Below are 26,516 nucleotides of genomic sequence, written 5' to 3'. Positions count from 1 at the left end.
ATTGGACATATGGGCTAATAATTAGTCAGACTTATGGGCGTGATCTGGACTGGGTTGGGATATTTTCTCAATATCCAATTGCTCTTGTGTGTAAAGCTCTTTCTTATGCTCATGAGTCTCCCTGGATTTGTTTCTCTAGTGTACCTGGATTAACACATCAAAAAAGTAATAATTTCAAGCTTCAAGTTACAGTCTGAAAAGTTTCTGTGGGGAAAATATTGAATGATGCAGGAAGCATAAAGGGAAGATGAAAAGAAAACAGAGTCACTCTACCCAAAAGAACTAGTAGGCGTTCCATCATTTCAGGAGGTAGCAGATGAGCAAGATCCAAGGGCGTTTAAGGATGAAGTTCAAAATGCACTGTCATCAAGTCAATGCTGACTCATAGCGACCCTCCTCTGGGTTTCCCTGGCTGTAACTCTTTACGGGAGTCGAAATCCTCATCTTTCTCCCATTGTAGCAGCTGATGGTTTCGAACTACAGACCTTTAGGGTAGCAGCTCAGTGCGTACCTCTCTCCCAGTGCCTACCAGAGGTAACAGAAAAGTAATTTTGGACTACTGTGGGGTCAGTAGAAGGAAACTGGGGTTTTCTGCAGAGTTTAGGACAGAGGCTTGGGGTTGGTGTAAAATGTGAGCGAGAATAGGAAAAAGGTACAAACAGAATCAGAAAGGCTTGAGAAAACAGAAATGTTTGTGTAATTTGTAGGGTTTCAAAGAAAGGAGATTGTGGGACTTTAGCAATCTTTCTTGCCGGAAATAATGGGGTGTTGTGGAATTTAGTGGGTGCTTAGCAGAGGCTGAGGTTTAGGGAGGCCTGAGGTGGCAGCGCCGATTCAATTGCAGATGGGAGCAAAGCCATACATGTCTGGAAAGACAGAGGAGCCAAAGGTTGGCCTGAAACGGGTGCAGCTCAGGGAGGTTAAAAGACGTCCAATGGGCAGTAAGGGTTATTGGTAGAAGGGGAGTTCTCAGAGGTGGGGAACATCTGGAAGAATCCTTTAGCCAATCTTGCTTCCCTTCTAAGTCTGAAACCATGCGCCCTAAACATCAGAGGATTCGGGGCTTTGGTGAGGCAGGGTAAAGGAGGTACTGGGCCTGGTAGATTCTTTTTAGGGTGCCCAGATCTTGGCTACCGCCCCGCCCTGGCAGAGCTGGGGGACCCGCCCGGGGCCCAGCCCCCGGGCCGGCCCCTCGGTCCACCCGGTCCATGGACAGTCTGGGGCGGAGTCCCAGGCCCCGCCCTCACGCACGCCATCAGTCCGCGCTTCCGCACCTGGTGTTCGGAAGCACAGCCCGCGGGGCGGGTCGCAACCTGTCACTAGTCCCTCCGACCATGTCCCGGGCCAGCGGCTTGTAACTCAGCGGCCAAGGCTTCCTACTTGCCTGGAGCCCCGATGCCGGCGGCAGCGGCGGCCCTGGCTTCGGCCGACCCCCCTCCCGCGATGCCACCAGCGTCAGGGACTGGCGGGCCCGCAGCCCGCAGAGACTTCTACTGGCTGCGCTCCTTCCTGGCTGGAGGTGGGTGCCCGCCGGGAGGACCCGGCCGCGCGCGGGGCAAGGGAGGCTGGACCCGAGGCAGGTGGTGTAAGCGACCGCGGCGATGTTCCCGGACTCCGGCTGCTGCATTGCCCGGCAGATGTTGGCCTTGACCTACGGTGTGGTTAGGTGCCATGGAGTGGGTTCCAGTTCTTGGACCACCCTGGGTACAAGTGAAGGAAACCCTGTATTCTCCAGTCTTTGTTAGGTGTGACTTAAACTGCAACCCCGTTGTAATGCATGTAGAGGAAGGGCCTCCCGCGCTGCAAGGGCTGTACCCGGAACCCGTTCTCCAGGATGGCACGGTGTTGTAAATTGTCCTCCAGACCGTTCCTCTACACAGCGACCCTGTGTACAGCAGGATGAAGCACTGTGCCATCCTCCCCATCTTTCTGTGTTTGAGATAATTGTTGCAACCCCTGGTCAGGTAGAGGTTTCTCCTTCTTTTCGCCGACCTTCTACTTTATGTAGCATAATATCTAACAAGGACTGTTCTCTTCTGATAGCAGGTCCACAATACCTCAAAGTCTCACCATACTAGCCTAAGGAGCATTCAGGCCGTATTTATTCCAAACTTGTTTGTTTTTTTGTCAGTCCAGGTATATTTAATATTCTTTCCCAACATCACGATTGAAATGCACCAATTCTTCAGTCTTCCATTCATTGTCCAGCTATTGCATGTATTTGACGTGATTTTAAATACCTTGGCTTGGGTCAGGCACCCCTTAGTCCTCAAAAGATATATATATTTTTTCAAAAGATATCTTTTGAAAAAAAATAATTTAATTAAAACAATTTTTAGGTTTTTAACCATATATCTGTTTTTTTTTAAGACTTTAAAGAAGTCTTTTAAAAAGCAAAAAAACAAAACAAAAAGAAGTCTTTTGCAGTGCATTTGCCAAATGCAATATGGCATGTGTTTTTTGACGTTGCTTCCATAATAATGCCTTCAAAGGCTCCAGGAATTCAGTGAAACCTAAATTAATAAACCTGGGCTCCCTTTCCTTTATAAAGGCTATGAGTGACTGAGTGTATGAGATTGGATTTTACTGTTTGCTTAATGGAAAACAAATATTAGAGGTTCATCTTTTAAAGAAATTGTGCAAAACCGTTTACAACTAAAACTGGTTCCAGTGATTCTAGTGAACTGTGCCAGCAGTTGGCAAGTACTTGTAGCTGATGCCAAAAATTGCATGTGTCCAGAGAACTTACTCTGCCTCCCATAAATTGGTGTTTCAGTCTCTCTATGTGCCAGTCTGGATTGTCATCAACTACTAATTTGTTAAGACTAGGAACAACAACAACAACAAAGACTAGGAACCAAAAAAAAAGTTTTTTAATTATTTTATTAGGGGCTCATGCAACTCATCACAATCCATACATACATCAATTGTGTAAAGCACATTTGTACATTCATTGCCCTCATCTTTCTCAAAACATTGGCTCTTCACTTAAGCCCCTGACATCAGCTCCTCATTTCCCCCCTCCCTCCTCGCTCCCCCTTCCCTCATGAACCCTTGATAATTTATAAATTATTATTTTGTCATATCTTACACTGTCCAATGCCTCCCTTCACCTACTTTTCTGTTGTCCTTCTCCCAGGGAGGAGGTTATATGTAGATCCTTGTCATCGGTTCCCCCTTTCTATCCCACCTTCCCTCCACCCTCCCCGGATCACCACTCTCAACCACTGGTCCTGAAGGGATCATCTGCCCTGGGCTCACTGTGTTTCCAGATCCTATCTGTACCAGTGTACATCCTATGGTCTAGCCAGATTTGTAAGGTAGAATAGGGATTATGATACTGGTGGGTGGAGGAAGCATTTAGGAACTAGAGGAAAGTTGTATGTTTCATCGTTGCTACACTGCACCCTGACTGGCTCGTCTCCTCCCCGAGACCCTTCCATAAGGGATGTCCAATTGCCTACAGATGGGCTTTGGGTCTCCACTCTGCACTCCCCCTTATTCACAATGATATGATTTTTTTGTTCTGATGCTGCCTGATACCTGATCCCTTTGACACCTCATGATTTACACAGGCTGGTGTGCTTCTTCCATGTGGGCTTTGTTGCTTCTGAGCTAGATGGCCACTTGTTTACCTTCAAGCCTTTAAGACCCCAGATGCTATATCTTTTGATAGCCAGGCACCATCAGCTTTCTTCACCACATTTGCTTATGCACCCACTTTGTCTTCAGCAATTGTGTCGGGAAGGTGAGCATCATGGAATGCCAGTTTAATAGAAAAAAGTGTTCTTGCATTGAGGGAGTACTTGAGTAGAGGCCCAATGTCCATCTGCTACCTTAATGCTAAACCTATAAATATATGCCCATAGATCTATTTCCCCATCAGCACATATAAATATATTTTCATATGTACATGCCTGTATTTAGACATCTATAAATGCCCATTGACTCCTACTTCTTTCCTCTATTTCCATTTACTTTCCTCTTGTCCCACTATCATGGTCAGCCTTCATTTGGATTCAGTAATTCCTCTCAGTCACATTGCCCTTGACCAAGTCCTACCAAGCCTCTTACACCCTCATTGCCATCAGTTTTAGATCACTGTTGTTCCCTTGTCCCTGGGTTTATTAACACCACTTCTTTTCCCCCTTCCTCCACCTCTCCCATGTCGCTCCCGGAACAGTTGGTCTTGTTTTTTTCTCCTCCAGATTGTTTATCAGCCTATCTTATCTAGATAGATCTGCAGAGATAATATTATGCACACAAAAAAACAAGACAGAACAAAACAAAGCAACAAAAGAAAACAATAATAAAATATCAATGACATAAAAAAAGAAAGAAAAGCCTGTAAATAGTTCAAGGTCCATTTGTTGATCTTAAGGTAGGAGTGTTTTCTGGTGGAGTCTGATTAGGTGCCATGCACTGGCCCCAAAGTCTATTTTTGGTATTCCCTCGGGACTTCACTGCTCTGTTCCCCTTGCTGTTCTGTTGCACACCCTTAGTGTTTTACCTCAGTGTGGTGGGGTCAGATAGGGCACCATTCCTGCACTGTTTCTCCAGTGTTGTGCCCTACAGCGCTATGAGTCAGTGAGGGACATTGTGTCTCACAGTGGGGCCGCTATGGTCCTCTCTGTGTGTTGGCTGCTCCGAGCAAGAATATCATCCTCAGGGCTTGGTTGGCCAGGATGTGCTCCACTCTCTCTTCCTCCCCCTCCGTTTGCTCCCGTGTGCTCTGATCAGACATGTCCCTCTCCCTGAGCTGCAGCTTCAGTACTGTCCTCTGAAGTGCATTCTTCTTCGGGGAGGACTCAGCAATCTTACGTACAATAGAACTGCCCTGGTTTTGTGCCATCCACACAATTGAGGCCAGTGTTGCAGCCACTGTGTCAAACCATCTTGTCAAAAGTCTTCCTTGTTTTCACTATAAATCTTTGAGAAACCCACAGGGCAAGTTTTACTGTCCTACAGGACTGCTCTGAAGGATCCCTGGTAGCATAGTGGTTATGCACTGACCTGTTACCTCTAAGACTGCTCTGAGCTGGAAATGACTCGATTGCAGTGAGTTAGTAGGTGCCCTGGTGGTGTTGGATGTGTTCAAACCCCTCACCTGGAGATAAATGAGGCTATCTGTCTGCTCTTGTAAAAACATATGGTCTCAAAAACCCTATATAATGTCCCTATGAGGTGGAATCCACTCGATGATGACACTGGGTAGTTGGAGCAGATTTTGTGGTAATTGTGGGGGTTAGGGCCAAAAGTTCTGTTTTAGACATGCTACATTTGTGACGCCCATTATGAACTGAAGTATAGGTAAGGAGAGCAACGGGTCTTCTCCTACACTGCTGCTGTAAGCAGTAAATTGGTACAACCACTTTGAGAACCTCACTGAGGAGTTCTCTATGAAGCTGAACATTTGCATTTCTTTCATTTGCATGTATATGTCCTACCAGTTCCATTACGAGGTATGTGCCAACATATCTATTTCTGTTCCTAACTGCAATATTCATAACAACCAAAACCTAGAAGCAACCCAAATGTCTATCAATGTTCAATGTATCATTATACAGCAAACTACTTTGCAACTCTGAAAAATGAATCAATTTCTGTTACCTGAACAATGTGAATGAGCTTCACAAGCGTAATGTTGAACAGAAAAAAAAACCAGACACACACCAAAAGGCCTATTGTGTAATTTCACGTGAATAAAGGTCACAAACTGCCTATCTTTTGGGTAGCAGCCAAGCACTTAATTATTGCACCACCAGGAATCCTCCACCAACGGTCAAAACTCAACCTACATCATGAGAAGGCAGAACAGCGGTTGTTTATTTGTTTTAAAAATTATTTTATTGGGGGCTCGTATAATTCTTATCACAATCCATACCTACATCCATGCGTCAAGCACCTATGTACATTTGTTGCCCTCATCATTCTCAAAACATTTACCTTCTACTTTAGCCCTTAATATCAGCTGCTCATTTCCCCCCTCCTTCCCCCCTCCCCCTCCCTCATGAACTCTTCATAATTCATAAATTATTATTGTTTTGTCATCAGCGGTTGATTATTTTTGAAGAAGAAAGGGCAAATAGTGATTTGGGGAGGCTGGGAGGGATTCTTTGTGGAGCTGGTAATGTTCCATTTCTTATTCTGCGTGGTTGTTAGTAATTGTACTCCCTTTGCAACAATTTAATAAGTGGCATGTTTATGACTTGTGCACCTTTTATTATATATTTTATACTTCACCACAGAAAGCCTATAAAACAAGGCAAGAAATTTTTGATAGCAAATGGAGGAAGCAAAGGAAGAGAGAGTGGAACACATCCTGGCCCACCAAGCCTTGAGGATGATATTCTTGCTTAGGGCAGCCAACACACAGAGAGGACCATAGAGGCCCCACTATGAGACACTGTCTTTCATAGTGTATAAGCCAAGTTTTTCAGCACATTTAAAATGTAGTTTTTGTGGTAAAATTAGGTGCCTTGGCTTATATTTGGGTCAGCTTATACTCGAGTATATATGGTAAGTTGCATTTCTTTTAGGAACTTGTATAGTTGTTTGTAGCCAGGTTTACTGAGGCATAATTTATATCCAGTAAAATTCACCCTTTTAGGTGTAAAGTTGTTCAGTGAGTTTTGACAAACATGTCCAGTACCAACCACCACAGTCAAGATATAGAGCAGTTCTATCCTCCCCACAGAGTATCACTTCTCTTTGCCATCGTTCTTTTCCAGCCTAAGCAACCATGGATCTGCTATTTTGCATTTTTCTAGAATGTTATATAAATGGGATGTACAGTAGTTAGCCTTTGAATTCCAATTTCCTTCACTTAACAAAATGTTTAAGATTATCCACATTGCATGTGTCAGTACTTTGTTTCTTTTGTATTGCTGAATGGTATTCCATTTTATAGATATACCACAGCTTCACCAGTTGAAAATTTGCTTCTTTTTTTTTTCTTCTTCCAGTTTTGGCCATTTGAATAAAGTGGTTATGAAAAGTTGTGTGCGGGTTGTTGTATTGATATGTTTTTATTTATCATTGGTAAATATGTAGGAATCAGATTGCTGAGTGTTAAGGGTACTGAAAATACCTTGGACTGCTAAAAGGACAAACCGATCTCTTTTGGAAGAAGAATTCCAGAATGCTTCTTAGAGGCAAGGATGGGAAGATTTGTCTTACAAACTTTGGTTATGTTCTCAGGAGAGACCAGTCCCTGGAAAAGGAGATCATGCTCAGTTAAAGTAGAGGGACAGCTTAAAAGAGGAAGGGTCTGCAGGAGATGGATTGACACAGTGGTTCCAACAGTGGTCCCAAGCATAGAAACCATTTTGAGAATGGTGCAGGTCCAGTTAGTATTTTGTTCTGTTGTGTGTAGGGTCTCTATGGGTCAGAACCACCCTGATGGTACGTAACAAAATAAAAATGTTTAACTTCACAAGAATTTGCCAACCTGTTTTCCAAAGTATTGCTTATATTTAGCACATGGTATTGGTCACGTACTTTTCCATGCGAATAGGTATTTGGTAGTATCCCGTTTGTCTTTTATTTTGCATTTCTCTGAGAACTAAGAATGATGGGCATTTTTCATGTGTTTGTTGGTCATCTATATTACTTTGGTGAAGTATCAGATCAAAATTACGGGGATTGACATACCTCTGAAGATTATATAATGAGTATGGCAGTTATATAATCTCCTGTCAACATGAGCAAAGGGCTGGAGTCTAGCCTACCAATCAGGTCATAGCCAATGATGCCTCCGTGTGGCCATAGCCTTTTCCTGAGGAGTCTGGGAACTCTCTTCTTCCTCCCTGGAGGTGGGACGCACTCTCTCTCTGCTACACATTCCTGTTTACAAGCCATATGGAACCATGCTGATGGAAGCCACAGCCCTGGAGCTGGGGGAGCCACATGGAGACCCACGCCAGAGCTGAGATACTTCCACCACCACTGGATCCACCACTGGCCTGTGATCTTCCTGCATTCAGCATCATTGGATGGCTGCATACGTCTGAAGAAAAATTTATGAACTAGTATCAGAGAGATGGGCTAATATCAGACTTATGTACTTGATCTGGACTGGGTTCGGATGTTTCCTCAATATACAATTGCTCTTTGATATAAAGCTCTTTCTTACACACATATGAGCCTCACTGGATTTGTTTCTCTAGACTACCCCGTCTAACACAAGGAGTTCTCTTGAGTAAGTTATTCTCTGTGCTTCAAAATTATGTAATACGATTATCACAGAGGGTTGCTAAGATGATTAAATCAGATAATACCTGTAAAAGTCTTTCACAAGGTCTGTAGCCTCTGGTCCTGCAGTCCAGTACTAAAAAGACGAAGTAAACCCACTGCCATCGAGTCGATTTTTATTAGAGTGGCCTGTCGGACAAAGTAGAACTGCTCCTGTGGGTACCTGAGACGGCAACTCTTCATAGGAGTAGCATGTCTCATCTGTCTCCAGTGGAGCTACTGTTGCTTTCAAGCTGCTGACTGTCGTTAAGAGCACAACTCACAACCTACTCTGCCACCAGGGCTCCTTGCACCTAGTACTTGGTACAAAATAAACGCTACATAGCCAGAATAACCGCCTTGAGTCTGTTTTGACTAATGGTAACTTATGATATGTAGAGCTGCAGATTGTGTTAGCAACAACTCTCCAGCATCAACTTGGTGGCAGTAAGTTTGGTTGTTGTTTTTTTTGTTGCCGTTGACTAACTATGGACTTGGGCAAATTTCTTAATTTCATCATTCAATCTCAAAAGCAGATAAAAGCTGCTTGACTGAGCACAATGGACTTTTGTAATAACTCATTGTCCTGTAATGTGGTGTGATAAGCAAGTTAAAGTATTATTAAAGGAGCTCTTTCTGCAGTGGCCAAAATTGTTTGCTGCTCACTTGACCCACAAAATCAAGGTAACATATGTACAAATAGGCTTGATACAATTGATGTGTGGATTGTTAAAGGAGCTGTAAGATCCCCCAATAAAATGATCTTTAAAAAAATATCATGTAATCAAGAGGGTCAAATGTGGTGTCCATTTTAAGAACACCTGTGAAACTGCCCAGGCCATCAAGGATGTGTATATCTGGAAAGGCACCCAGTTTTTCAAAGATGTCACTTTGCAGAAGCAGTGCGTGCCCTTCTGACATTACGCTGATGGAGTTGGTAGGTATGCCCACAGCAGATGGTGGGGTTGGACACAGGGTCAGTGGTCCAAAAAGAAAGCTTGGGAGTAAACTAGACTTAAAATAAAAGCTAATAAAAGTTTACAAATAATATAATAATATAATATAAATAAAAGCTTTATTAACCAAATTCCATTTAAATTCAATTTTTGGTTAATTCCATTAGTAATCGAGAAAATAATAATAAACATGAAAGCAAATATACTGTCAATTGACTTGATGGCAGTGACTGTTTTATTGGGGAGTGGATTTTATAAAAGGAGCTCTTACGGTGTAGTGGGTTACATTGCAGAACTGCTCCCTTCAAGATCCGCATGTCAAGCCCACCAGCTGCTCCACGAGAGAAAGATGAGACTGTGCTACAGTAAAGATTTACAGTCTTGGGAACCCACATGGGCAGTCACATGTGGTTGCTGTGAGTAGGAATCAACTCAGTGGGCAATGAATTTAGAGTTGGTTTCTGGCAAGGAGCACTTGTCTCTATAGAATCCTGCCTTTGGAAAGCATCCTGCATAGCCGGAAAACCCTACCCTTTGGAGGACGAAAGAAGCTACTTGACTTAACACAATGGACTGTAGTGATGATTAATTGGCTAATAATGTAATGTGATGAGCAAGTTAAAATAATTTTTTAAGTTAAAATACTTTTAAAGGAACCTTATTGACCAAATCCTAAATAAATTCATTATATGGCTAATTCAATTCATGAAAATAAAAATATATTCTAAAATAAGTCTGAAACCAGATATTCCCAGATGTCAACTATTAATAATAGTTCAAATAAAACAGAAACTTCAATATGAAACCCAGGATTGATGAACCTGGAGGGACAGAAAGTAGATTAAGGGTCTTGAGGGGAGGGGGAGCAGTGTTGGGGTAAAAGTGAGAGGCTGTCAAGGAGTCCACATAGAAAATATATGTATTAATCCTAATTAATAAAAAATAGAGACCGGGGGAAATTACTATATGGGTATAATATTTGAGAACAGCTATATATTTTATATAAATCAGAACATGGATTTTAAAATCAGTTCGATAGTGAATTCTTTTTTTTTTTTAGATAGTGAATTCTTCAGTAGATGCTTATGGGTTTGGAGTGATTTTTGTCTTACATTTTTAATGTTTGTAAAAATAAGACTACATTTTTTAGCAAACATGTATTTAGTGCTTACTTAATAAATACCAATCCCTGTTGGGTGTCTAGGAATGAAGCAGTGAAGGAGACCCACAATTCCTAGCCCCTTTTGCCTACAGGGATACCTATTCACCCATTTATGAGTTGAATTTTATTCCAACTCATAGTGATCCTAAAGGACAGGAAAGAGCTGCTCCCATGGCTTTCCAAGACTATAAATCTTTATGGATGTGGAAAGCCTAATTTTTTCCCAAGGAGTGGCTGGTGGTTTAGAGCTCCCCAACAGCCCAATGTGACTTGATTGCAATGAGTCTGTTTTGTTTTGGGGTGAGTTTATAAAAGGTGCTCTGATGATGTGGTGGATTAAATGCTGCACTGCTATCCTCAAGATCTGTGGTTCAAACTCACCATCTGCTCGCAGAGAGGAAGACGAGGCTCTTTGCTCTTGTAAAGCGTTACAGCTTTAAAAACCAGCAAGGGCAGTGAGTACTACGAATCAGAATTGATTCAATGGCAACGAATGAGTGAATTTTGTGGATAAAATTTTTGTGATCATAAAAAGACACCACTTTCAATCACCTTGTATACATATGAAAGTTGGAAAATGAGTAAAGCTAAAGAAGAATTAATGCATTTTAATTATGATGTTGGCAAAGAATATTGAAAACACTGTGGCCTTCCAGAAGAACAAACAGGTCTGTCTGTCTTAGAAGAAGTACAGCCAGAATGTTCCTTAGAAGCAAGGATGGTGAGACTTGTGTCCTATACTTTGAACTTATGATCAGGGAGACCAGTCCCTGACAGGCTGTCTTATTAAATTATAGAGAATGAGGACTACTCATCTGCATATTCTTGCTACTGGGCTGTTCTGGCCATGGAGACTAAGTTAGAGATTAGAGGGTTTATTTATTGGTGAAATAGTATTCATTTCCTTCTGAAATAAACTAAAGTAAAGTAGTTACAATTTCTTCCTCACATTAAACTTTTTTCTTTGTAAGGTATTGCTGGATGCTGTGCCAAAACAACAGTTGCTCCTTTGGATCGAGTAAAGGTTCTATTACAAGCTCATAATCACCATTACAAACATTTAGGTGAGTTCACAGACCATCGTCCATCTGTTGGCTTCCTTTGCACATGTCCATGATAATGGAAGGAGGACACAAATGGGAAGATCGTGTTTGGGGGCACAGTTTTGCAAGGGATGTATTTCTTATCTATTTTAATCCTTTCATTTGAAATAGTGGTTATATTTATTATCATTGTAGTGGCCTGATATTCCCCAAACCAGAATCTTGGTTTCATTGAAGTGTTGTTATTTGCTTACTGGGAATAGCTAGTACATCCTTCAGAGACACTCATAACAGATCCTGATTTGTAGTGCGATAAGGCTCAATGACTGTGAAATTGAAATCATCAGCGCCCAAAACGTATAAATAAGATTGTTTTGACCAAATCCAGTAGCAATGAGTATACATTGGTAAAGTGTATTATTGGGGGAAAAAACAACAAGCCCTTAGTTGTTTCATTTTCATTCTTTGTTGACCTTTTTAATTCTAGTGAAAGTTTCAGAGCAAAGTAGTTTTCCTTCAATAGTGTATGCACATTTATGCACATTTCATCATTGGTTGCTCATTACAAGCATTATAACTAGCCATTCAAGTTAACATGAACTTTCTAATATGTCACTGGTGGAAGCAGAAACTCTCTACTGCTTTTTCAAGGGCAGTTTAGCAAGATAAAGAACCTTGAAAAACTTACTTTTTAATTTAGCAGTTATCTTAAGGAGGTAATCAGAGATGTACTCAAAGCTGTATATTTAAGGATTAAGGCATTATTTGTTAGCTTTTTAACAATTTGAATAACATTGCCCTTTTAACATGATCGTTTCACAGTTAAATTAAAAACCATACTTCATATATTGTATATATTTGAGTATAAGCTGACCTGAATATCAACTGAGGCACCTAATTTGACCACAAAAACTGCCTTAAAAATGTGCTGAAAAACTTGGCTTATACTCAAGTATGTACGGGATTTATGAATTGTTATATCTGTAAAAGCCCCCAATAAAATTATTTAAATTAAAAAGAAAGGTTTAAAAAAGAAAAGAAAAGATAGAGCTACGCTGTTGGGTAAAAGCATTGCGTTAGCTCCAAATTCTTTTATAAAAGTTTTTTCCCTTCTAATTTCTTCCCAAAGGTTATCTATACATATACAAATACCTAGATATTCATGATTTGGCAAATGTTAGTTCCCTCTGATCCTAGCTTGATAAAGTAAGTAAAGATTCTGAGAGGATTTAAGTGATATAAAAGCTTGATATAACAGGTGCACAGGGAATTTTGCACCTTACCGAAACTATATTTTCTTTTCATATGTTTGTAACATTTACAAAATATGGTTCAGCTACAGGACCAGTGGTGTGAGTGGTAATACTGGGAGGGTAGAGGGAGAGTGGGTCAGAAAAAGGGAACCGATTACAAGGAACTATATGTGACCTCCTCCCTGGGGGATGGACAGCAGAAAAGTGGGTGAAGGGAGACGTCGGACAGGGCAAGATATGACAAAATAATAATTTATAAACTATCAAGGGCTCATGAGGGAGGGGGAGAGGGGAGGGAGAGGAAAAATGAGGACCTAATGCCAGGGGCTTAAGTGGAGAGGAAATGTTTTGAGAATGATGAGGGCAATGAATGTACAAATAGGCTTTACACAATTGATGTGTGTATGGATTGTGATAAGAGTTGTATGAGCCCCTAATAAAATGATCAGAAAAAAACAAAAACAAAAAACCCAACATGTGGTTCAGTGTTCTATCATAAGGGAATCTCAATCCTTTCCCAAAGTAAAAATAGTACAAATTATAGATTGAAGAAGACAAATAATTTACTTATATCAATGGGTTTTTTTTCTTTTAGTTTTTTATTAAATCAGAACTGCTTAATGAGTATTAAATCATAATATGATGATTAAACATAAGAATATATTACCCTTACCTTTTTTTTTTATCAATTTATTGGGGCTCATACAATTCATCACAATACATAGATCAATTGTGTAAAGCACATCTATACATTTGTTGCCCTCATTATTCCCAAAATTCGCTTGCCTCTTGGGTTCCCGGAATCCGCTCATTTTCCTGCCCCCCCCCTTCCCTTCCTCCTCCCCTTTCCCCCATGATCAATGGGTTTTTAGAAACATTTTGGGAAGATTCAACATCTAGTCTTTGTAGACACACATTTGACTTTTTGTTATTTTGTTTTAAGTGGTATTTAGTAAAAGAAAAAAAAAGTATGGTTGGATATAAACTTTTAATAGATTTTGAGAATTTTTGGCTTTTAATAGAAGAATTAAAAATATTGTTTGTTTTTGCTCATTGATATATCCATTCACCATCTTATTTTATATTTTCTGTTCTTGTATCTCTTCCTCCCCAGTACTTCCTTCTTGCTTTCTATCTCTATTTCAGTTTTGTTATGGGGCATTGGCAGTCAGTGGTGGATCCTTACCCTAATGTGGGAGATTTGGGTTTGGTTTCCAGCCAGTACTCAAGTGCAGCCATGTTGCAACACTCACGTGTTGCATGTTGCTATGATACTAAACAGGTGAAACTTTTGGACTAAGAAGGAATAGGAAGAACGGCCTCATCCAGGTGATCTACCTCCAAGACTCAGCCACTGAGAACTTTGTGGATCAGAAGGATCTGACCTGCAAGTAGTCATGGTGGGGGGAGATGGCACAAAACCAGGAAAGGCTTTGTCCTATTGTACATCATGAATTGAGGGCCTACTTGATGGGCAGCTAACAACAATTATTAAAAACAAACAAACGAACATACAAACCAAAAACCAGAAAACCTTTAAATAAATTATGTATGACAATCAAGTTTTAAAGAGTAATATAATAAATATATGCAGGTCCACCACAGAGCTTCAGAAACTAGTATTGTTTTTATATAGCTAATAGTTCCTCTGATCTTTTCCATCATCACTGATACCATCTTGTCCATAGTAGATTACTGTTGTTCTAAATCTCATTACCCTTAAATTGTTACAAACATATGATTCAATTTAGACCGACCTTAGCCTTTGCCCTCCTGCCCTCCTTCCAGAAAAGGACAGCTTAAAAAAAAAAATTCTCTTTTATAGGCTCTTACATTTTTATTTAGTAAAAAATGCTTTTTAGGATTTAAAATTCTAATTACTGATGAACTGAAAAGGTTACTTTCAGTCTAAAATTTGAAATAAACCCAAATGACTTATATTTTTATCAAGTCTTTGATTGAAAAATCATTGTAAAATGGAAGTAGAGATGTGTTTACAAGTGTGTATAGGGTTAGGGCTAGTGATTGGTGCTAATCAAATAATAAACATATCAATATAAATGGATCAGAATTCAGGCCCTGTTTTACCAGAATTTTCAATTAGTGTCTTCAGAAGTGAAACTGTACCCCAAAAGTTTTATAGGTGGTCGTTTAGCATTTTAAAAATACAAACAAATATTACGCATGTATCTGACTCAAATTAAGAAGCTTTTCTTCATGCTCCTGTTAGAGTTGATCATCTTCAAGGCAGTATCTAGACTGTGAATGCATTTCTGTTGTTATGCATGGGCAAATTTTTTTTCTGTTTACCTCTCTATACTGGGAGCTCATTGAGAACACATAATACTTTATATGCCTAATAAATATTTTAAAATTGTTATAGTTCATATGCCATGGAATTCAGTGGTTTAAATATCTTAGTTTTAGAGTTGTAATCTCTTGCATTACATTATATGTTTTATATTTTTACATGCTTATTTAGTTATGAAATTTGTATACGTAGTTCACCTTTGGTATGTTTAAGTATTCTGTTTTGTTTTTGTTTTAGGGTGGTTAAGGCTATGGAAAATATATAGGCTTTTTTTACTAGAAGATTTCTTTTTGTTCATATGCTTTCCTTACTCTCAAAACATTTTATTTTTCATGAGTTTTAGTCCTGTATTAATATGATGTGTTATATTAGTTGTTTTTATTTTATATGTGTGTTTTTAATGAATCATTTTATTGGAGGCTCTTACACCTCTTATAACAATCCATACATCCATTGTGTCAAGCACATTTGTACATATGTTGCCATCAACACTTTTAAAACATTTTCTTTCTATGTGAGTTGGGTTTAACTGTTTTATAGAAATTGCTATTCACAGTTTCTCAAGCAAAATGGTATCATGAGTGATAGCATGTTAATCTTCGTCTATGATTGTTATGAAGTTTGGAATATAGATAATTTTGTCTATTTTAATGGTATTTTGCTTCTGAAAATAGGAGTGTTTTCTACTTTACGCGCTGTTCCCCAAAAAGAAGGATACCTTGGTTTGTATAAAGGAAATGGTGCGATGATGATTCGAATCTTTCCCTATGGCGCAATCCAGTTCATGGCATTTGAACAATATAAAACGGTACTTGAACGTGTCTCTTGCTTTGCTGATGTCCTTGACTGTTAAGCTTACTTGCTGAAGCATTTGTTTTGTTACTAGAGTTGTTTTGAATGACTGGCTAGTGTAAGGCTTTTTTTAGGGATTAATATTTGTGATAATTAAAAAAGTTTTTAAGAATTCATTTTGGAATTTTCTGAGTAAATTCTTTATGTTTATGTTTCATTTAGGGAAAAAAGAAGCAAAGTATCCTTCAAGGAGATAATAGTAAATTGACATATTGTTAGCTTCTTAATGTCCTCTTTGTTCATTAATTGTAGGACAGGGTCACTTTGGATTTTCATATTAAATAAAAATAGTTAAATTACAATATGAAATTTTGTTTACAATCATTCTGCAAGTTAATAGAATTTTTCCATCTTACTTGGATTAAAATTCCCAACGTTAGCTGAATGAAAGTTTATCCATTCAAATGTTATCTTAGCACAGAAAGGGGTAAAAGTACATGTTTCTAAAGGTATCTTAAATCCCACCTACCATCTAATTCATAATAAAACAAAACAAACAAAAACACACCCTGATTGAAAAAAATAAAATCTTGGAATGAAATATAAGCTGTAGAGATAGAAGCAAAAATTTAAGCTGGTCTGTTAGACTGAATTGGTGCTAACCGTGTATCAAGATTTAGTTGTCTAGTATAGCATTTTGCTGTGACTCTGCCCTTTCAACTTTTAGAGTCCATTCTGAAGCATAGCAACCGTATATAGTGCTTCTGAGACTGTAAATCTTTATGAGAGCAGTAGCCACAACGTTCTCCCATGGAGTGACTGGTGGGTTTGATCCACCAACAATTTGGCTAGCAACTCAACACTTTAGCCGGACAGTCCTCTTCGTTAGCATACAGGTGACCACAGGGAAAGACCCGATGACTTTCTTTTGTTACGTAACACTGCCCCACTTCCTATGATTGTGCTAATTTCACTGACCTTTATTACTGAATCTCTTTGTACTTCTGCAATGCTTTTGAAATTTTGTTATTATTAACCAGTGAAATAGGTGGCATTTAAAAATATTTATGTCAGTATTTTTGGTTTCTAGTTAATTACTACAAAGCTGGGAATTTCAGGTCATGTGCACAGATTAATGGCTGGATCCATGGCAGGTAAGAGGACCGGGTTTCTTTCTTTCTTTATTTCAAATTCATTAATTTGTGCTTTTGTTTAAATATTTTATTTGTCCAATATTTTCTTTTAAAAAAAGCAACAGTTTTATTGGAACTTAATCCACATATCATACAATTCAGTAGTTCAATCACACCAAGAAGAGTTGTGCAATCATTACCACAATCAATTTTAGAACATTTTCTCTCCCCGCCCCTCCCCCCATGGTTAAATCACTTTTAAAATGAGTTGTGGAATCACCATCAGTTCTAGAGAGTGCTCCCTCCCACGTATATTATTTGCTCCCCCACCCCCCTCACCCTACCTATCTCCAACCCCCCACCTGGTATCTTTTATATTTTGTTAATTTTCTCTTAAAATGTTTAATTTTGATTCAGATAATATGTGTAACATTGGCCCTGTAGCATACATTTATGATCTTTCTATGTTTTATTATAGAAATTCATTAATTCTCTGTCTTAATCAGGGTTCTCTGAAGGAGGAAAATTAATGAAGCATATGTATAAATATATAAAGAAAGATTTACTGCATCATTTTGGACTATGATCTAGTGTAGTATCTGCTCTTATCAGTTTAATAAAGAAAGATTTACTACCATCATGCTATCACTACTCCCATTGTTGTTCCTGAGGGACTCTTGAGATATTTATCTGTCCTGGATTCTGTGTGTCGAGAGCTCTTATCTGTACCAGTGTACATGCTCTGGTCTAGCCAGATTTGTAAGGTAGACCTGGGGTCACAATAGTAGAGGGGAGGAAGCGTTAAAGGACTACAGGAATGCTGAGTATTTCATTGGTGCTATATTGCACCCTGGCTGGCTCATCCCTTCCTTGTGACCCTTCTGTAAGGAGATGTCCAATTGTCTACAGTGGGGTTTGGGTTTCCACTCTGACCCCCTAGTTTGCATCAATATGATTGTTTGTTTTGGGTCTTCTGATGCCCCAAATCTGATCCTGTCAACACCTGGTGATCACACAGATTGGTGTGCTTCTTCCTTGTGGCTTTGTTGCTTCCCTGCTGGATGGCCACTTGTTGAACTTCAAGCCTTTAAGACCCCAGACACTATATCTTGTAATAGCTAAGCACCATCAGCTTTCTTCGCCACATTTGCTTATGCACCCATTTTGACTTCAGCATCAAGTTTTTCATATCCCAGATAATTTTCACTAGAGTAGGAAAGAGAGTGTTTTCTTTATGAACTGTGCTTTACCAATGAACTTCTTTGGCCCCTGAGACTATGGTCCTTCGCTTTCAAGTGTAGTGGCTCAGTTCTGATGTCTGGTGGTTTTTGTAATGGTACCCTCTATGTGCTCTGTCTATATGAGCCTTCATGCGGCACTGACAATATGTACGTGCATACTGACACCCCTACCTATATATGTATGTAGGTGTAATCTTGTGAGGAAATCACTCTTAGCAGTTTCTTATGTAACTCTTTCCAAATGATATTTCATAACATTATGTTTTTCCTTTGAGAAATATAGATCAGTATTCTTTTCTTTATCCACAGATAGATCTGCCTTATTCTTTTTATGAGCTGCTTTATGCTGTAAGGTATGAATGTACCATGATTTGATACTCAGTTCTTGTTGATTGACATTTGGAATATTTTCAGTTTTGGTTTCACAAGTAGTGCTTTGTATTTATACAAATGTAGAAGAGATTCTGAGAAAGGAAATGACCTTTTCCATGAAAAGATATGTGTATTTAAATTTTGAAAGATCTAACTAGACTGAACTCCATAATACCTTCACTGGTCATTTCACCTCCATACCCATCAACTCTGGAGCTTATCAAACTTAATATAGTAGCTTTGCAAATGGTTACTGACTGGTCATATTTTCTTTTAGAAAATTAATAGTAAAAATTTTTAAATTAAAAATTAATAGTAGACTAGTCCCAAGGCATTGAAGATGAATGATTTCCAACTTTCCCAAGCTATTACCATACATACTCACGTATAAGCCAACCCAAATATAAACAGAGGCACCTAATTTTACCATAAAAACTGCATTAAAAATATGCTGAAAAACTCAGCTACTACATGAGTACATATGGCATATTGCCCCTTTCCCTGGATGTCAACCACCGCTTCTCCATTTAGTATATTCCCTTATGTCCCTGGCTTCTGCAATTGGCTGCAATGCCTTGCAGAATTCACTAAACCTCTAGGAAATGGTTCACGTGGTTATGGGTGTTGTTAAGTCCCAAAGCCAAAGTTCAGATGTCTATAAGAGCCTCTTTACCCACAAGACTGTGGAAGCTGATTAATCAGGTCGGGTCACAGACCATAGATCAAGTCCAAGAGGTCAGGCAAATTCAAAACCAATCTTACTGCCAGCCATCTCAATGCTGACTCACAGTGACCCTATAGGACAGGCTAGAACTGCCCTGTGGGTTTCTGAGACTACAATTCTTTATGGGAGTAGAAAGCCCCATCTTTCTCCCACAGAGTGGTTGGTAGTTTTGAACTGCTGACCTTTTGGTTAGCAGCCCAGCAAATAACCAGCAGAGCTGGAAACCCAAACTGTCTGAAAGTCAAAGCAAGTTTTCTTTGTCTTACTAACAGTCAGAAAGCGGAGGTCGTGAAGGGGAAAGGTTTGATGGAAGTGTTTGTCTTTCCGCAGGCTACATACACCCTCAAACAAACCTAGGGCAGTGGCTTGAGTAACCTGTAGTAAAGTGAAAACTCAGAATAATCTTCATTTTATCATCTCAATCCTATAAGAATTCCTTCCAAAATGGGCTTGTAACCACGGCAAAGAGGTTGGAATTTACAAAAAGATTATGGCTGGAAGGGAAATTGACTTCATCTCACTGGCCATTTGTACTTCTTTTACATTCAGCTCTCAATTTTTCTATTCATTAAGTATTTATTTATTTAGTAATTGAGGACATAACAATTCTTTGTCAAATATTGGCAATATTTTTTAGCCCTTTTAGATTTGCAATTTGATCATATTTATGATTAAAAAGAAAAAGGAAAATCATTCCAACTGTTTTTAGATACACAGCCAGATAAATTTCCTCTGTGGTTTCAAAACCATGTATTGTGTTTAGATATGACTTCCACATTCTAAGATGCAAACATTCCGTCATACTTTCTACCAAAACTTTATATGTTGATTTTTCTTATATTTATTTTTATAGGAGGCATTTCATGAAATTATTAAACAAATGTTTAATTAGTTGTGCCAGCATCAATTACTAGATAATTTATCCTTTTCCCTGATTTAAATACCATCTCTATCATATATTAAATTCTGAATATATTTAAGGGAAGAATTAAAGATCACTGTTTGCAGTGATATTTAGTCACAAAGATATTCATTACAGTTTTGTTTATCATACTGATGGGTAATTTTAATATATGGAATAGAAAACTGGTAGAAAATAGTATATTGGAACTCTATCTGCCCACAAATGTATTTTTGGGGAATCATTTTATTTTCAGAGAAAGGCATTTACATTGAATGTAGAAAGCTACAAAAGAGAATGAATAATATGTATCATAGTTTGTCATTTAAAATGTACATGCATATATAAATATACATAGACAAAATATCTGTAAAGTTATATATCAACATGTTAACAGTTTGTATGACTTAAAACGGAATTAAAATGATTGAAAGCTGGTATGTAAAATCTAAGTTGTGTTTATCTCAGAGTTTGTAGCCTCAGTTGATTTTGTGGTTATTGCTTTAGTCATGGTCTGACATATCCCATGGTGACGCCAGGTTTCTGTTACAAAGTTTTGTGCCATCTCTAGGTATGCATTGGCAGGGACTAAAAGAGAACTATGGAAACTCAGAGCATCTAGATCAGTATTTCCCAAAGTAGGTGAGACTTCCCCTGGGGAGGTGCTGGACCATTCAAGGGGAGTTGTGAAAGCACATACCTGTATTTTGTCCTGGATTATGGTCTATAGTACGTAAGGTTTTTTTTTTTTAACATTAAAAAAATCATTTTGTAAGATATGAAAAAATAATAATTTATAAATTATCAAGGGTTCATGAGGGAGGGGGGTGTAGGGAGGGAGAGAGATGCCAGGGGCTTAAGTGGAGAGCAAATGCTTTGAAAATGATGAGGGCAACGAATGTACAAATGTGCTAGGATTGTGATAAGAGTTGTATGAGCCCCCAATAAAATGATTTTTAAAAATCATTTTATTGAGGACTCTTACAGCTCTTATCACAAATTGCCTGTACCTTTGGCCTTAAATGTAAGTATATTTGCCAAAGTGAAAAATAGCATTTTCGTGATCATCTCAATAGAGTGTATTTTAATGCTTTTGTGAACTTCAACATTTTCACTCATCGTACAACCACTATGCTGAAGCTCACTCTGCCGGAAAGAGGAAAGAGTGGAGACTGGGAATGAAAGTTTATGTATTTAAGAAAAGTTTTTCCTTCTTATGTGTGTTTCAATGTCTGAAATCAGTTTGGCTCTGAAGTTTCCAAGGAACTTGACAGAATAAAGAGGAGAAAAATAACTGAGTTTTTGGCAATCAGGAGTGGTGAGTTCTGCTTGCTACTGTCCCTGGTCTTTTCTGAGTTGGCATTCTTGTCTTAGGATGGGTAGCTGAGTGGACGGAATACTTCCTGAGATCTTGGGCAGCCTCCACTACTCACTTGCGCTGTTACCATTGGCAGGTCACCCAAGCTTTCTGTAACTCGCTTATCCACTTGTTAAAGTGAGGCTATCATCTGCTAACTTTCTAAGTTGTTCTGGAGGTGGGGGGAGGAGGGAATAGCACTATAAATGTACTGAGAGATCCAGGCACTCCTTATTTATGAGGTGATATTGGTAAACCTTTCATGCTGTGGAACCAGCCACCTGAATATCTTATTCCTCTTTCTGCTTTATTTGTAACATGGGGGGAACAACTATTTGTAAGCGGTAATATTAAAAATATTCAGCAACCCCCATACCATGAACAACAGCCATAATGGGAGCTAGGACTAATCAGATTGAATGTGTGAGGGAGCTTCAAAAAGTTTCATTTTTTGTCTATGTCTAAGGAGAGACAGAACAACTCTAAAGAAATTCAACCAAGACAACCAACCAAACAGAAAACCTCACTGCCATCGAGTTGATGTGAAGATATAGAAGATCTAAATAACACAATTAATTAATCAACCTTAGCTCTTAGGCATAGACAGAACACTTCACCCATGTTTATAGATAAGAAGACTTAATACTGTGAAAATATCAATACTGTCCAAAGTGATTTACAAAAACAATGCAGTTCTAATTCAGAATCAAGCATCATTCTTTAAAGAGGTGAAAAAACGAATCATCAACTTCATATGGAAAGGAAACAGACCCAGCATAAGCAAAGCCTTACTAAAGAGGAGCAGAATAGGAGACCTCTCATTTCTTCATCTCAAAAACTACTAAACAGCCAGGGAGTCAAAATGGCCTGGGCCTGGTCCAATGATAGGGAGACAATGGAACAGAATAGAGTGCCCACAACAAATCCATCCACCTGTAAACAACTGAATTTTGACAAAGGACCGACAAGCATTAAATAGGGAAGAGACTCTCTTAAACAAATAGTACTGTCCAAATTGGACTTCTATTTACTATCATTTGTGTGTGTGTGTGTGTTTTTTTTGTTCCTTGTAAGTTTTTGTACTGTTTATTTTGTCTGTGGGTTTTTCCCCTTTAATTTCATGTTTACAATATCTTTATGATTTTTTCTTTTTAAATGAGGCTCATCCATTTTTCTTTGAGGTTATCTCATTTCTTATTACTTTCTTCTTAAATTTAAAAGTCAGTTCTCAAAATCTACTTGACTTCCTCTCTGATTGTTTTTTGTTTACATTATCCCTTCTACTTACTTTTTCAGTTAACTTCATTTCAGGTTGGTATCTCTGGCTTTCCATACTCAAACATACTCTGTAGAGGTCCTTTTATTGTGCCTGAAGACACGGACAAGACAAGGACAGTCCTCCAAATGAAGGAAACAATCAGCATGTTCCCAGTACAAAAGCTCATATGGAATCTCTCCTTTGAGGATGATTCTCTTTGTTTTGTCATTTCCTGTTTAAGGCTTAACAACAGGGTTTCTAGAATATGTCTGAATTTGGGGTTTCTCCGCACCTCCCTCCTCAAGCAATATAAAAAGGTGTATTTTGATTATTTGCAACTGATGTTTAATCATTAGGTTTGAAGCAGCGATGTGCTCCCAAAGGACAGGATATTGTAGATTTGGGCTTCCTTGGACATCTATCTACTCCAGTCCAGACCAATTTCCTCTGCTTTGTGGCTTAATGTTGTGGTCAGTGATGCATGGAATCCTTCCTCTTTCTAATGTAGGTATTTGGATGTATATGTATTTTGATGAACTTTGGATGCTCAGATGGGAAATATAGGGTTATGAGCTGAGAAGAAAGCCGTCTTTGAATATTAAAATCTATCTCTAAGTTTTTTGGGAAGTTTTAGCCCCAAAGGGAATGAAATGGCAACCCTACATTATCCAACTTCAAATCTCTTTCTCCCATTTTACTACCCTTCCCCCTTTGTATTGTCAGTTCCTGTGCTAAGAGGCTCCTGTGGTCCTTTTCAAAAACACACTAGACAATTCTTACCATATTTTCTGAAGATAACCATCAACATTTTATGACTTCAGATTATCTATCTTTGATAGTTTGGCTAGAAGCATGATTAGATCAGAATTTCTTTCATTTTTTTCCTTGGCGGGCTGGGGTTGGGGTGGGGTGCTGCTTTGCATAACCACGCAGTGGAATATGCTGAGTAGGCTATGGAAGATAAGTTTGAGGTCTTCTAAGCTTGCCAAATTAGCAAAATCCTCTAATTGCTGACAAAATATGTTTCTTGACTGAAGGCTAAGAGAAGAGTTTATGCATTCACCAAAGTTGTAAGCACATCTCAGTATTATTGAGGATCACTGCTTCTTGGTGGTAAAGATAGTCTACCCTTTGTGGTGAATTGTAGTTGTCCTTAGTTTGTTGTTATTGTTTTGTTTTGTTTTCTTTTGTTGCATTGTTTTGCTCTGTCTTGTTTTTTGTGCATATTATTATCTCTGCAGGTCTATCTAGATAAGATAGGCAGGATAAACAATCTGGAGGAGAAAACAACGGGACTGATGTTTCTGGGGGGACATGGGAGAGGTGGAGGCGGGGGAAAGGAAGTGGGTGTTAACCAACCCAAGGACAAGGGAACAACAAGTGATCCAAAATCAATGGTGAGGAGGGTGTAGGAGGCCTGGTAGAGCTTGATCAAGGGCAAGGTAACCAAGAGGAATTGTGGAAACCCAAATTAAGGCTGAGCATGATAGTGGGACAAGAGGAAAGTAAAAAGAAATAGAGGAAAGAACTAGGAGGCAAAGGCAAAGGGCATTTATAGAGATCTAAATGCAGGCATGTACATATGTAAATATGTTTATATATGATGATGGGGAAATAAATCTGTGTGCATGTATTTATATTTAGTATTAAGGTAGCAGATGGACATTGGGCCTTCTCTCAAGTACTCCCTCAATGCAAGTACACTTTTTTCTATTAAACTGGCATTCCATGATGCTCACCTTCCCAATATGATCGCTGAAGACAAAGCGGGTACATAAGCAAATATAGTGAAGAAAGCTGATGGTGCCTGGCTATCAAAAGACACAGTGTCTGGGCTCTAAAAAGCTTGAAGGTAAACAAGCGGCCATCTAGCTCAGAAGCAACAAAGCCCACATGGAAGAAGCACACCAGCCTGTGTGATCCCAAGGTTTCGAAGGGATCAGGTATCAGGCATCAAAGAACAAAAAATCATATCATTGTGAATGATTGGGGGTTTGGAGTGGGGACCCAAACCCCATCTGTAGGCAACTGGATATCCCCTTACAGAAGGGTTGCGGGGAGGAGAAGAGCAGTCAGGGTGCAGTATAGCAGCGATGAAATGTACAACTTTCTTCTAGTTCTTTAATGCTTCCTCCCCCCCAGTATCATGATCCCTATTCTACCTTACAAATCTGGCTAGACCAGAGGATGTACACTGGTATAAATCAGAGCTGGAAACAGGGAATCCAGTACAGATAAACCCCTCAGGACCAATAATGAGAGTAGCGATCTAGGAGGGTAAGGGAAAGGTGGGGTAGAAAGGGGAAACTGTCACAGTGGTCAACATATAACCCCCTCCCTGGTGGACGGACAACAGAAAAGTGGGTGAAGGGAGATATCGGACAGTATAAGACATGAAAAAATAATAATCTATAAATTATCAAGGGTTCATGAGGGGGGCAGCGGGGAGGGAGGGGGAAAATGAGAAGCTGATACCAAGGGCTCAAGTAGAAATATTTTGAGAATGATGATGGCAACAAATGCACAAATGTATCTGACACAATGTATGTATGTATGGATTGTGATAAGAGTTGTATGAGCCCCCAATAGAATGATTAAATAAATAAATAAATTCTTTAAAAATGAGCAAAAGAGAAAATTGTAACCAATTTGAGTTTCTGATTTCCCCCATTCTCTCTCCTTTTCAGGGGATAGGGGGCTGTTTTATAAAGGAATGCTAAGGAGATACCGTACATAAATGTAGAGGTTTGTCTACAATTCATAGACACTAGCTTTATGAATTGAAAATCTTGGTGACCTGGAGGACTGTCATGTCTGTCTAGCACTAGCACTCAAACGGAATTCCCTGGTGTTCCATATTCCTTTCTAAGAGTCCTCTGACTATTTCCCTTTTTATTCCAGCCATTGAGCATTGATTGATATGGAGGAAAAAAGAGATGCTGGGGGGTTGGGAGTCATTTTAGTGAAAAGAAGCTATAAATTATTTGTGTCTCAAAGGAAAACTCAAAACAAATGTCTTCCAAAAAATAGACTGGAAGAATAATAATAGATAATACTTGCTTGCAAAGAATATTTGAAGCATTTATTTTAACTCATTTTGTCTTCATACATCCTGATTTTGTATACTTAGTTTTTTACAATCACCATTTTATTCAAACTGAAACCCAATTTAAGTGCATTGCTCAAAGTCATGTAGTTAGTTAGTAGTGTGGATTTGAGCCCAAGCAGATTCACTCTAGATTAAATACCCCGTCACTTGCTATAAATAAAAAAAAAAAAAAAAAGAGCTGGAATGAAAAAAACCCAACTTATTTAATCATGAAAATAGTGTGAAAAATGAGCTGACACCAGGGGCTCAAGTGGAAAGTGGGTGTCGTAAGAATTATGAAGTCAACATGTACTAAAGTGCTGGACACAGATGACGTATGTACAGATTGTGATGAGTTGTATGAGCCCCTAATAAAATGATTATTTAAAAAGAAAATAGTATGAACACTGGATTACTTGATATCCTATAATTGTAGGCATGTTCCCAAACAGGGACTCCAGAAATCTAGATGGAAATGTTTTCTCAGGAGGTAGGTTTATGATATTTTAATTAATTAATTAATAGTCTTTTGATAATTTTAATAAAATCATTTCATTGGGGACTCTTACATCTCTTATCACATTCCATGCATCAGTTGTATCAAGCATATTTGTACATATGTTGCCATCATCATTTCCAAAACATTTTCTACTTGAGCCCTTGGTATAAGCACCTCATTTTCCCCTCCATCCC

General features: G+C 38.8%; 1 protein-coding gene across 3 annotated transcripts in view; it reads left to right on the top strand.

Annotated features, from left to right (window-relative positions):
• The first annotated feature begins 1,287 nt into the window (after positions 1–1,287).
• Positions 1,288–26,516, top strand: part of SLC25A16 (solute carrier family 25 member 16) — a 36,464-nt gene continuing 11,235 nt past the window's right edge. For 2 of the 3 annotated variants that reach the window (XM_004701133.4, XM_045291658.1), the window contains exons 1-4: positions 1,288–1,519; positions 11,322–11,414; positions 15,632–15,765; positions 16,840–16,903. In XM_004701133.4, coding sequence (XP_004701190.1) covers positions 1,396–1,519; positions 11,322–11,414; positions 15,632–15,765; positions 16,840–16,903 — 415 coding nt within the window. In that variant the 5' untranslated portion in view covers positions 1,288–1,395. The remainder of the gene's footprint in view (positions 1,520–11,321; positions 11,415–15,631; positions 15,766–16,839; positions 16,904–26,516) is intronic. The other variant, XM_045291659.1, reaches the window with a different exon arrangement.

The sequence above is a fragment of the Echinops telfairi genome, unplaced genomic scaffold, assembly GCF_000313985.2.
Source record: "Echinops telfairi isolate 266 unplaced genomic scaffold, ASM31398v2 ScPeMD7_70;HRSCAF=299, whole genome shotgun sequence".
Taxonomy (NCBI): Eukaryota; Metazoa; Chordata; class Mammalia; order Afrosoricida; family Tenrecidae; genus Echinops; species Echinops telfairi.
This window is presented reverse-complemented; position numbering and strand designations above follow the sequence as displayed.